This window comes from Papio anubis, chromosome 13, assembly GCF_008728515.1.
Source record: "Papio anubis isolate 15944 chromosome 13, Panubis1.0, whole genome shotgun sequence".
In the NCBI taxonomy this organism is placed as follows: Eukaryota; Metazoa; Chordata; class Mammalia; order Primates; family Cercopithecidae; genus Papio; species Papio anubis.
In genome coordinates this window covers 11,944,835-11,958,563 of record NC_044988.1, presented here as the reverse complement: position 1 = coordinate 11,958,563, position 13,729 = coordinate 11,944,835, and the positions used below count along the sequence as shown (strand labels likewise).

General features: G+C 34.6%; 1 protein-coding gene across 1 annotated transcript in view; it reads right to left on the bottom strand.

Moving 5' to 3' along the window:
- Nucleotides 1-13,729, bottom strand: part of AGTPBP1 (ATP/GTP binding protein 1) — a 198,666-nt gene that overhangs the window by 65,499 nt on the left and 119,438 nt on the right. Inside the window, 3 exon segments of the mRNA XM_021927597.2 lie at nt 11,336-11,484; nt 11,569-11,655; nt 13,546-13,629. Of these exon segments, the coding sequence (XP_021783289.1) occupies nt 11,336-11,484; nt 11,569-11,655; nt 13,546-13,629 (320 nt within the window).

The following is a 13,729-nucleotide window of genomic DNA, read 5'->3' as shown; positions in this document are numbered from 1 at the left end:
CAAATTTTAAGCAAAGATAACTTCTTTGCTTGGAATTTGATGATGATATATTAAGATATAAGATATAAAGAATATATCTTCTCAATAGCACAATACATTCATAAAAATTGATACTGTATTACATCACAAGGAAAACAACAGTAAATTTCACAAAATAGAAATATTACAAACTCTCTGATCACAGTGTACTAAAACTAGAAATTACAAACAAAATGAAAAAACAAACAGGGAGGGAACCCATGCAGGAGGATGGAAAGAAGACTGATTTGGGATATCAGACCCTCAATAAGGTGGAGGAAGGCATCTGTCCAAATAGACAATACGGAGACTGTTACATAAACTGGAATTGATCTAATAAGTTATATGGATAATGGGGCCCAAAATTATCTATCTTGGAGAAGAAAGTTGTAAATATGGAAAGAAAACAAGAATAAAGCCTGTGTTATTTGCTTGAAAGTTAAGGTATAAGTATAACCTCATGGCGTGTATGTGTGTTTGTGTGATTATATACACACAAATATAAACATGTACATTCAAATATGGAAACCACTACAAATGTGAATTTCTATGTAAATATTATGTAGGTACTAAATATACTCTCTAACTGTTCATTGAGATAGTTTGCTAATAACCCAATAGCAATGTGTATACCACGTGTACAGATCTTGGTTTTCAAGAGAATTTCTTTTTTTTTTTTTTTTTTTCTGAGACAGAGTTTCACTCTTGTTGCCCAGGCTGGAGTGCAGTGGCGCGATCTCGGCTCACTGCAACCTTCACCTACTGGGTTCAAGCGATTCTCCTGCCTCAGCCTCCCTAGTAGCTGGGATTACAGGCACCCGCCACCATGTCCAGCTAATTTTTGTATTTTATAGTAGAGATGGGGTTTCACCATGTTGACCAGGCTAGTCTTGAACTCCTGACCTGGTGATTCGCCCACCTTGGCCTCCCAAAGTGCTGGGATTACAGGCGTGAGCCACCGCGCCCAGCCAGATCTTGGGTTTTAAACACCATTCACGCCGGGCGCGGTGGCTCAAGCCTGTAATCCCAGCACTTTGGGAGGCCGAGACGGGCGGATCACGAGGTCAGGAGATCGAGACCATCCTGGCTAACACGGTGAAACCCGGTCTCTACTAAAAAATACAAAAAAAACTAGCCGGGCGAGGTGGCGGGCACCTGTAGTCCCAGCTACTTGGAAGGCTGAGACAGGAGAATGGCATAAACCCGGGAGGCAGAGCTTGCAGTGAGCTGAGATCCGGCCACTGCACTCCAGTCTGGGTGACAGAGCAAGACTCCGTCTCAAAAAAATAAAAAAAAATAAAAATAAACACCATTCACTACTAAAGCAAAACGGCACTCTTCGGAGAAATGGCAGATTTCATTCAGGGGCAGGGAAAAGCAAGATAGGCCTTAAGCATCTTGTTGTGCCAAAAAGCAAGGGCACCCATAAGGAAAGATAGGGATATCTCAAAAGGGCACACACACCAGCATGAATGGTATCCCACTGGCCAAACCATGGACAATTTGAATATCAAAATAAATAATGATAGCAGCAAATTATAACTCGAGTCAAATAGGAAACCAAGTCTATACTGATATGAATAAATTAAAATCTTGAGAAGGAACAAGATATTTAGATAGTCTCAAAGTACCTCAATGTAAAATACTAATTACATGTAAAGAGAAAAAGGAAATGTAGGAAAGTCACACAGCTAAATAATATTAAACTGTAAAGAGCACCCCAAAAGGTAAAAATGTATGAGGAACATTTGCAAGGGGGACTAATCCATTCTAGGGAGGCAGAGAAGTCTTGAATTAACTAACACGGGCAAAGGGTTGAGAATGTTACAGGCTAGACTTCAAAATTCTACTTTATTGCCTGGTTCCAAACATGTTCAATTTATTTAAGAAGGCAGTTGAAAATCCTCAAATATCTGAGAAAAACAAAGATGGAGAGAAAGTGAAAGAGAAGCTTGGTACTAAAATGCAAGACTGCCATCTAGTGGTAATTTCAGCAAATCCCTTCCAAGTAATGGGTGGTAAAACGGGGGTGATGGATTGAAACAGATAGCACTACTATTTATTGACATACATTCTCAAATTCAGTATTTCAAAGGCGGTATTCTCTTTACAATTAAAAATACAGTACAAAACATAAATATTTTTAAACTGCTTAACTTTAGGATCATTCACTTACGAGAAACACTAAGTATTCAACAGAATCACTTTTTAAAAGCTCAAAGAAAAGGGCAACTTGAAAGAGAAGCAACTGCCAGCCTGTTCCTTTCTGGAGACATTGCCAAAGAACAAGACCTCTATCGGGCACATTTTCTAGAATCCAACACTCAAATAGTCCCCCAATCAGCACGCCCCAATAAAAAAAAATTTTTTTTTTTTTTTTTTTTTTGAGACGGAGTCTCGCTCTGTCGCCCAGGCTGGAGTGCAGTGGCCAGATCTCAGCTCACTGCAAGCTCCGCCTCCCAGGTTTACGCCATTCTCCTGCCTCAGCCTCCCGAGTAGCTGGGACTACAGGCGCCCACCACCTCGCCCGGCTAGTTTTTTGTATTTTTTAGTAGAGACGGGGTTTCACCGGGTTAGCCAGGATGGCCTCGATCTCCTGACCTCGTGATCCGCCCGTCTCGGCCTCCCAAAGTGCTGGGATTACAGGCTTGAGCCACCGCGCCCGGCCAAAAAAAAAATTTTTTTACAGACAATAAGCTACTCTCCTAATTGATACTACTTCCTCATTTCAATCACGTATGACAATTAAACAAATACTTCCAGATGAAGACGTTTCCACTGCACATACTTTCTTTGGTCACAGCCCCCACCCTTACAATGAATTATTGCTTACAATGTTAAATTATAGTTTACCAAAATATTTTGGTCCCTTTCTTTTAATTCTGTTAATGTTAAGACAAACCAAGATTTGCTTTATGTTGTACTGACCTAACAAATCTAAAGATAAGTTTAATAAAATATTACATCTACCTAAACAGCTCCATAGCTTCTACTATCTTCCTAAATACTTATGAAAACATGGAAATAAAAAGAAAACTCACAATAGACAACTTCTCAGAATCTGGAAGGAATCTCTATTAAACTTAAGGCAGATGGAGCAAGACTGAAAAATCCAATGCAGAATATGCCTCATGATCTGTATCTTGAGGTTTAGGGGCTTTTTAAAAATTTTTTTTTTTTTTTTTTTGCATTTTACATTTTGGATTCCACAGCTAAAATAAGTGTCACACTAAATAAAAAATAAACAACAAAGAAGCACAAAAACAGAAAGCATAAACACCCAAACACCTCAACCATAAGAATTTTAAATAGGTCAAACTTGTCTATTAAAAGACAAATGGTCAAACAACAAAATCCAACCTCTTATTTATGGAAAAAAAGGCAAATATACATCAAGCAAATTCAAACCAATATAAAAACAGAATTCAAGGCAAAAAATGCTGAATGAGATAAATGTGATAATTTTATACTATTAAAGGGATATGCAAAAGGAACATGGAAAACTTACAAAATTCTATGTGCCAAGTAACCCCACATTAAAATAGAAAAAAATATTTTTTAAATGAAGGCTTGACAGAAACACAACATAACTGAGACTGTTGAGTATTTTTAAGTCTTAGGCAGATAGAGAAGACAAAAAATAAACAGCTATAGAAAGTTGAATAGATATATAATAAAAAATATGAAATAATATATTTTTCGGGGACAGAGTCTCACTATGTCACCCAGGCTGGAGTGCAATGGCACAATCTCAGCTCACTGGAACCTCCACCTCCCGGGTTCAAGCAATTCCCCTGCCTCAGTCTCCTGAGTAGCTGGGATTACAAGGTACGCGCCACCAAGCCCGGCTAATTTTTTGTATTTTTAGTAGAGATGGGGTTTCACCATGTTGGTCAGGCTGATCTCGAACTCCTGACTTTGTGATCCACCCACCTCAGCCTCCCAAAGTGCTGGGATTACAGGCATAAGCCACCGTGCCCAGCCAAATATGAAATAATAAGAAATCTCTCTATACATATTGGTCTCTACCCCCCAGTTCCTGGCACAGAGCTCCTAAAACCCTTGTCAGTTCCTAAGCAATGCAGGTGCCAGGAACATCTTTTGTTCTAATATTTAGTCTTTGACCCCACTCCCTGACAGAGAGCATCTAAATCTCTTAGAACTTCCTGGGTGATAGAAACAACTTCTATTCTAATGAGGCAGCTCTTGGTGTACTCCTTGATGGGGACTGGTCACCAAAAAGAACAAGCCATGATAAGAAGCTTGGAACTTTCAGCCAAACTCCATCCTCAAGGGAAAGGAAAGGAGCTAGAAACTGAGTTAATCATATCAACATGATGAAGCCTCCATAAAAATCTCCAAAGCACGGGATTCAGAGAGCTTCTGAGTGGTGAATGCATCCACACGCCAGAAGGGTGGTGCACTCCAACTCCATGGCGAAGAAAGCTCCTGTACCCAGGACTCTTCTGGACCTACCCGTTCATCAGGCGGTTCATCTGAATCCTTAAATCATATCCTTCATAATAAACGGGGAATCGTAATTCAGTGTTTCCCTGAGTCCTGTGAGCTGCCATAGCAAATTATCAAAGTGAGGAGGGTTATGGGAACCCCTGTTTGTAACTAAGTCAGAGAGAAGTATGGTAACCTGGGGACCCACTACTTTTGATTGGCATCTGAAGTGAGGGGCAGTCGTGGGAGACTGAGTCCTTAATCCTTGAGGTCTGCACTAACTCCAGGTAGTTTGTATCGTAACTGAATTGTAGGAAGGACACCAGTTGGTGTATGGAGAGTAGGAGAACTGGAATGTGTGGAGAAAATCCCCACACATTGGGCACAAAAGTGTTGGAAGTGGTGTGAGTAGTAAAAAGAAAAACATTTTTTTTCTCCTCACTAAATAATATATGTTACATTATGTTGCCGACAAAGAATGAATATTATTTTCTCAGTGCCCATGAACACAAAAACTGACCAGATATTAAGCCACAAAAAATTACTGCAAATCATAAATTCCATGCCAGTGAACAAAATGGATTAAAATTTGAAAGAATGAAAAAAGTCTTCACAAAAATAATACAACCAATTAAAATATAAACTCATGCCTAAATAATTCTAATCTAAAGGATACCAACATTGCATACAAGTAATACAAAAAATAACAAAGAGATCTTAATATTAAAATTTGGAAGGGGAATACAGAAGTTGTAATCAAGAGAAAATTCGAAACTTACTTTGATCAACAGACAAAAATAAATTTAGGTAAACCTACTAGAAGTTAGAAAAAGAAAAAAATCAACTTGCAGAGAGGTAAAGGGATAAATTAATAAGTATAAAAAATTCCAGGCCAGGCATGGTGGCTCACGCCTGTAATCCTAGCACTTTGGGAGGCTGAGGCGGGTGGATTGCCTGAGTTCAGGAGTTTGAGAAGAGCCTGGGCAACACGGTGAAACCCCATCTCTACTAAAATACAAAAAATTAGCTGGGCATGGTAATGTGCGCCTGTAGTCCCAGCTACTCGGGAGGCCGAGGCAGAATAATTCCTTGCACCCAGGAGGCAGAGCTTGCAGCAAGATCACACCACTGCACTCCAGCCTGGGCGACAGAGTGAGACTCCGTCTCCAAAAAAAAAAAAAAAAAAAAATTCCAATAGAAATAATGAATACACCAGCTTTTTAAAATTGTAAAACAACAAATTTAAGTTTTAAGTATCAAAAACTTGGAAAAAACTAAGCCAGAAAATAAGCAATATACATATTGCAGATAGCACACAAATTTCTGCTACTGAATTTTTAAAATCTAAATGTCACTTACCTAAAAATATATAATACAAATTATCAAGACTCCCTCAACAAAAAATAAAAAACTAGTCTAGACTGAGCTGTGGAAAACTCTGAAAAAGTTCAAAAGCACCCCCTCTTACCCAATTAAAGGGTACAAAATCAGAGAGTTTTAGAGGCACATTTTTTGCAAATTTCATTAAAACATATGTTATTTCAACTGCTCCAGAACATAGGGTGGAGAAATAAAAGCCTTTACATTTAAGTGTTCAAAGTCAGATCAGCCTCCTTCCAAAACTAGACAAAGATAGTTTCCAAAAAGGAAACTGACTTGTCTAACTTATGATGTAAAACCTTAAAACACAATTTTAACAAACAAAAATAGCTGCATCATAAAAGATCAATTCACACAGCCAAGCTGACTTATTTCTAAAATCCAAGGATGGCTTAATAAGAGGAATATTATTAACACAATACAACACATTCAAAGGTTATAGACTAATATGGTCACATTACATTTATTGATAAATGCAAAAATTTTTTTAAATCTGATTTTTTAAAAAATAGAAATTCTTTATTTCTATTTTGAGAAACAGAAAAATATGTATCTCAAAACAAGAATACGCTTAATGTAAATACTAGCAACATTCCCATTAAAGTTAAAATAAAATACAAGGATGCCCAGTGTATCCCTTTTATTTTAAACATTGTCAAAATTCTATTCAAAAACAATGAAAGATACACAATATAGCTATCAATCACAGAATTCTAGGTATTTATCAAGAAAATCCAAAGTACCAACTCAGAAACTACAAGAACTAATAAAAAGTTCAGCAAGAAGGTTGATTTTCAAGTAAATATATAAAAATCAATAGCTTTCTTAATAGAAACAATGTTTGAAAATAGGAGTACTCTTTCACAAAACTCTTTCATGACAGAAACAAAGGTAAACAGAAATATAAAACTTACAAAAAGAAAACTAAAAAACATAGGTGAAGGCATAAAAAAACTTGAATCAACAAAACAAAACATCATGTGCCTTAGTAGTAAGACTGGATATGAAAAATTCTGTCCCTCCCAAACTAGTCTACAAATTTAATCCAATGGAAATTTTTGGTATTTGATAAAATTATTGTGAATCATATTCAGAATAAACTATTCAGAAAAAATAGGTAGAAACGTCTGTAAATTGTTTTTGAAAAGAACTACAGGATGTTAGACTATATTTTAAAGTCAAAATAAATTAGAAACACAGTGGTACTAGAGCAACAAAAAACCCCCAAACATAACTAGTATGTAGGATCACAGATTATGAGAACCGTGGTGTTTCAAACCAATGGGGACACATGCGTAAGAGGTCAAAATAATTGAATTCAAATTCAAAAAGTGAGGAATTATAAGCAAGTTATGGTGACATTTTATCAATCAGGTTCTAATCTGTTTTTACTAACCTGACCATTGTAACAGCCAAAACAGAGTAACAATGTTTAATGGCTTCTGAATGATATTTCGTACCTTTCATTAGTGGACCAGGTATGCAGTTGTAAATGTGAAATGTCTAACAATTCAATAAATCCATCGACGACACTTTAAAACTCTTTGGAGAAAGAATGAATTTAGTTGTAGCTACTTAACCACTAAGAATAGGATTAAGTTAAATCCCAATTCACAGAAAATACCAAAATAAATCCGGATGGATGCTGTTAAATATAAACACTGAAAACATACTATCAAATGCACTTCAAAAAGGCTGAACTAATTTAATACTTCACCAGCACTGTAGTACCCATTTTCCCTAGTCTTCAGCAACATATGTTCATTCTCTTTGAGAAATGCAACTTCTAAGAATTCATGACAATAATCAGACACATATATGAAAACAAATAATTAAGGGTATCTACTGCAAGACAGCTTATAATTTTGAAATGTGGAGAAAGACTTAAATCTTCAATCTGTTATCATTCAAGTCATTTATTGTACCTTACTCAATAGAACATTACACAGACATTACTAACGATGCTGCTGAATAATATTTAATGGGCATGAGGAAATTTTTTTCACAAATTATTGTATAGTTTAAAAAAATGTAGTGTTACACACGAGCTTTCATACTATAATCCCAAATCTGTAAAAGAGTAAAATGTAATTTTAAAATTATATATGTGAACGTGAATAAGTTTAAGAACAGATAACGAAATGTTAAACAATGGTTCTTTTGGATGCTCCTTTTCCAAAGATTTTCCGTTAAACTGGTTTTAATTTGCTTACTTTCCCATATTAATATCTACTGTTTTATCATCAGAAAAACATGCATGTGTACCTGGCATACAGATACTTCTCTGAATTATAAACACAAATATCTATGTATAATAATGTTTATCTCAGCAATATTTAAAATAGAAAGTAATCAGAAACAACTGTCTTATAAAGAAAGGTTTGGATAAATTATAGTACTTCCATTGGATGTCTCCTAAAACAATGTTTCACAGGAATATTTAATAACCAGAAAAAAATGCTGATAACATAAATTTTGATTAAAATACAGAATATGAAATTGCATGGGTTATGAGACTTCTTTTTTAAAAATAAATGCATAACTATATGTAAGCAGAAATCATACATTGCATTATAAAAAAGGCTGGTAAGAAGCAACAAATGTTAAAGTGATTATCTCTGGATGATGCATTGTCAATGGTTTTATTTTTTTCTTAACACCATTCTGTTTTCCAAATTCACTACATAGTGAGTTTGGAAAGTGTGATATACATACAAGAATATCCAAAGGAGAAGGGGGAAGAAGGAGAGGAAATTTAAAAATAAAGCAGCCATCTGTCCCACTGCTTTGAATTAGCTTTAATTACAGAATTTTATTCATTTTAAAATTTCAAATGACACTAGAGGAATTATTTTATCTATCACATAAAGGTATAGGTTTTTTTAAGAAACAGAGAAGCATTGCTCCAAAACATGTATTTTTAATTTAAAATATTATTTTTTTATAAAGTTTAAAGTGCTAAGAGTTCTATTTTTAAGTGAATATAGTTAGTAAAAATGCAATCTAGTTGTAGCACTTCTGAAAATTATATTGACTATTATGTCAGGAATAAATATGCCTTTATATTTAACTCATAAGGAGCACCCAACATACCAACAAAATTAATTTAATTAATTGTTCTTTTCTCCTCTAAAAATATTATATAGCATCATTACAAGTTAAATAGAGAAATCGCTAGGTTTCTTTACTTATTTTGATAATACTTTGAATGGGTTTCAATTAAGGTAATTTTTAAAATTAATTGAAAGTTTAAGGTTAACAAATATTTCTGAGAAATATCACATTCCATAGTTAGTAGTTTAAAATCACAAAGGAATGTGAAATAGACTGCATCAAGAATATTCCTATCATTATTCACATAAATCCATATACTCGCTGAACTTTTAGTCAAAATATACATATTTAAAAGAATAAACATTTAAAAATTAATTACTTAAACCATTTAAAAATCTTAAAAAAGTGTTTATAACTAAACCAGGTATTATGCTACCAAGTCTTCCTACAATTATTTCATTAAATAAATGAATCTGATTAAAGCTTTTTTCATACATGTGAAGTAATTCTAGAGTATACAATATCCTATTTTCCACATAAATAATGACAATTGGGAACAACCTCTTCAACTGTTGAAAGCTTTAATTTTCAGAAATGTCCCCTTAAAGAGCATGATCATATTCGTGCTTTTAACAACTTAGAGGATTTAAATGAAATGGATGATAAAATATTTCATGTCTCAGTCATTAAAAGCTTTTCAATCTTTCCAACAAATGGTTGAGACCTTGGAGATTTTGTAACTTGTCATATATATGTTTCTTCTCAAGCCCCAGTGTAAGCTTTCTTGTATGCCAGAAAAAAAAAAAAATCTTTTCTTTTACACAAAAAGATTGTCATTACAACATTAATACTTGAAACTTGATGTTTCAATTTTAAAATGCTGATATTAAGTTCATACAAGTACGTTATTTTCCACAGGCATAATGTTTGACTACCAGGTGTCTTACAAATAATCCTTAGTTTTGTATATATTAAAGTACTAAACACAAAAACCTTGAATGAGGCTATATTTTAAAGATATTTGTGGGTACAACTCAGAGTTTTTTTAAAACGGTCTCATGAGACAAATAGTAGGGAAAACCAATGAAATGAAACACTAGTTCTTCGAAACAGTCAATAAAACTGATAAACCTCTAGAGTTAGACTGACAAAGAAAAAAAGAGAAGAAATTATCATTAGCAGGAATTAATTAGGGGCTATCACTACAGACCCTGCAGAAATCAAAAGGATAGTAAGAGAACACTACAAACAACCCTGCACATTGGTCCATTCCTAAAAAGCACCAATTCCTAAAAAGCACAAACTACCACAACTCACTCAAGATAAAAGTGATAATTTGAATACCCCTAAAACTATTCAAGAAATTACATTTCTAGCTAGGCGTGCTGGGTCACACCTGTAATTCCAGCACTTTGGGAGGCCAAGGCAGGCAGATCACTTGAGGTCAGGAAGTTCGAGACCAGCCTGGCCAACATGGTGAAACCCCATCTCTACTAAAAATACAAAAATTAGGTGCGTGGTAGCACGCACTTATAGTACCAGCCACTTGGGGGTCTGAGGCAGGAGAATCACGTGAACCTGAGAGGTGGAGGTTGCAGTTGGCCACAGACACACCACTGCACTCCAGTTTGGGTGATAGAACAAGACTCCATCTCAAAAAAAAAAAAAAAAAGTTACATTTCTAGTTTAAAAGACTATCAAGAAAGGAACTCTCCAGATTCAGATGGTTTCATTGCAGAATTCCACCAAAGTTTAAGAATTAACACCAATGCTACACAAGTGCTTCCAGCAAATAAGAGGAGGGAACACTTCCCAACTCATTTCATGAGGTAATACCATGATACCAAAAGCAGATACAGTACCAAACCAAACAAACAAACAAAAAAAACAAGAAAGAAAGACAACTATAGACCAATATCCCTCATTAGTAGAAATGAAAAAAATATTAACAAAATATTAGCAATTTATACACAATGACCAAGTAGGGTTTATTCCATTTTTTTTTTTTTTTTTTTGGAATAAATAAATCCCACTTGGGATTTGTTTATCCCAAGTCGGGTTTATTCCAAATAAAAAAGGCTCATTCAACATTCAAAAATCAATCAACATAATATACCATATTAACAGGCTAAAGAAGAAAAATTACACAATCAGATGTCACCATTGGAGTATACATAATAAACCTTTAGTTCCATTCAATTTGGATGAAATCAATCATTACACTTTAAAGGACTTGCCTATACAAGAGTAACTCTTTTTCACCAACAAAAGCTTGACCTATTTCAAATGTTGCATAATATCTGAATTTTGGGAACTAGAGAAAACAAGACACTGAAACATTTTTTAAAAGTTGATAATTTTGTTTAAAAAACTTCCCTTTTCCACAGTTAAGATGCCTGCATGCCATCTCAATTGGGAAGGAAAATTGTCTTACCATAATTAAACTGACTGTTGGACTTTTCACAGTTAATGATGTTAAACCTGTAAGCAACACCTGGCCGCATTCCACTGACTTCAAAGTAAAACCACTGATGATAATGATTGCTGTTTATATCTGAGTTCAGAATAAGATCATATTCATTTCTGAAAATAGAAGACAAAGAAATCTGATGAAAATTAGGAAAATATCTGTGCACATACAAAATGAGAAAATCTTAAGTGACTTACTTTCTAATTTGAATTACTTTGCGCAGATTCCCAGATTCAAATTTGGAGTTAAATTTCAAAATATCTCCCTCTTCTGGAATGGTGTAACTAAATAAAATTTTTAAATTAAATATATTAAAATACATTGCATTTAAATAGATGAGCAAAAATTAAATAAAATTATAATTAAAAATACATCACTACTGCCATATCACCTTCCTCATGATTTTTAAGCTGAAGCACAAAACAAGCACAATCAATACATTAAATGTGGATAACATTTATGGACAAACTTATCATTAGAGACTTGTTCTTATGTTTATACTGATACAGTAAGAACTTTTGCCTCACTGAATGCATGCCATTTCTAAAATACTTATTTTTATACAAAAAAGAACATTTTTAAAACCGCTGTGACCTGTACTGAGCAGCAATAATTCTCATAAACCACACGGTTCTCAGGTAAAAATATTATTTTGAAATCGAAGAGCTAAATTACCTATTACGTTATTTCATTAGCATGAAGAAGCACACGTATTAATCGTCATTTTACATACTGATTATTAAATAAGCATTTACCATGTATCTACTAGGTGCCAGATACGGTTTGAGACCCATGTCTGCCTGGTTCCCTGACTGAATGCAAACTCTTGCTCTTCTGGAGCCCACTCTCTAATAAGAGAAGACCAGGACTCTAAGATGCTCAGTCATTCTGTCCAATAGCACAGGTGTGCCACACTCAGGGTTCCTGAGTTTCCGCTTCTACCACTCTGCCTGTCTTATCTGACAAAGAATTATCAATGTTGAAATAATTAAATAAATAAGGTATATGTTTCTTCTCTTCTATAACAGTATTATTTCAAATGTAGTCATTAGCTTTGCTACAGCTTATAGTTTTATCTAACAAAACTTAAAAAAAAAAAAAAAGTGTTTTAGCCAGGCACGGTGGTTCATGCTTGTAATCCTGGCACTTTGGGAGGCCAAGGCGGTCAGATCACTTGAGGTCAGGAGTTCGAGACCATCCTGGCCAACATGGCAAAACTCTGTCTCTACTAAAAATACAAAAATATTAGCCAGGTGTGGTGGCACTTGTCTGTAGTCCCAGCTACTCGGGAGGCTGAAGCAGGAGGATCACTTAAGCCTAAGAGGCAGAGATTGCAGTGAGCTGAGTCTGCACCACAGCACTCCAGCCTGGGCGATAGAGTGAATGAGACTCCATCTCAAAAAGAAAAAGTGCTTTTTTCCTCCAAATACGATTGGCAAGATGTGAAATTTTCCAAAAATATTAGTATGTTGAGGGAGAGAAGAAAGCCACTGAGGGCTAATTGAATTTCTCATACGAGAAGGCAGCTGACTAAATAAGAGTCAAACTCAGTATTTGTAATTTTCATTTATTTACTTATATTTAAATCCTAAAATGTGATGATATCAGTGACAATCTTAAATAGTAAATGACTAACACATCAAGGATCACAAAAAAAAAAAAAAAATGCATTCCAAAGATTGAGCAGGCAACCTAAATGAGCCAATTATAAGCAGCGAGAGACAACAGGGTATGGGGAGGACTGTGGAGAAGGATCAAGCAGATGCTCCTTCTAAAGGGATGGTAACTTGTTATCCCAATGAAACGAAGGCTCAGTATTGCAGGACAAGCCAGCATTTCATGTAAAATATCCACTCTCCTAGTGAAAGTAATTTCAGTTCTTTAAAAATACAACATCACTGTGTAACCATTACCTTAAGCCCATTAAAAATCTACCTAAAAACAAACAAAATCTCGTGATAGAGTTAAGTAGGTAAACATGACTTGCCATTACCATTACATCCCAAAGGATGAAAACCTAATTAAGTCGCAACTAGTTATAAATTAACTATTTTTTTATTATTTTAAAAACTACCAACATTTTTCACAGAATATTTTTTTACCTTTTAGAAATAATACTAAAATTTTATAGAAAAACTCAAAACTAATAAAAGTTTATTAAAATCAAGACTTACTTTGGGTTATCTAAGTCATATACCACACGATCTATGATATCACTCTGATGTATTAGCCTTTCAATATCTTGAGCAATTTTTGTCCTGAAATCATAAAGGTTTAACCAAAATGTATTATTATACACTAATGTACAACTTTCTCCAAAATAAATTTTGAATGAAAAAAGTGTATGATAAAAATTCT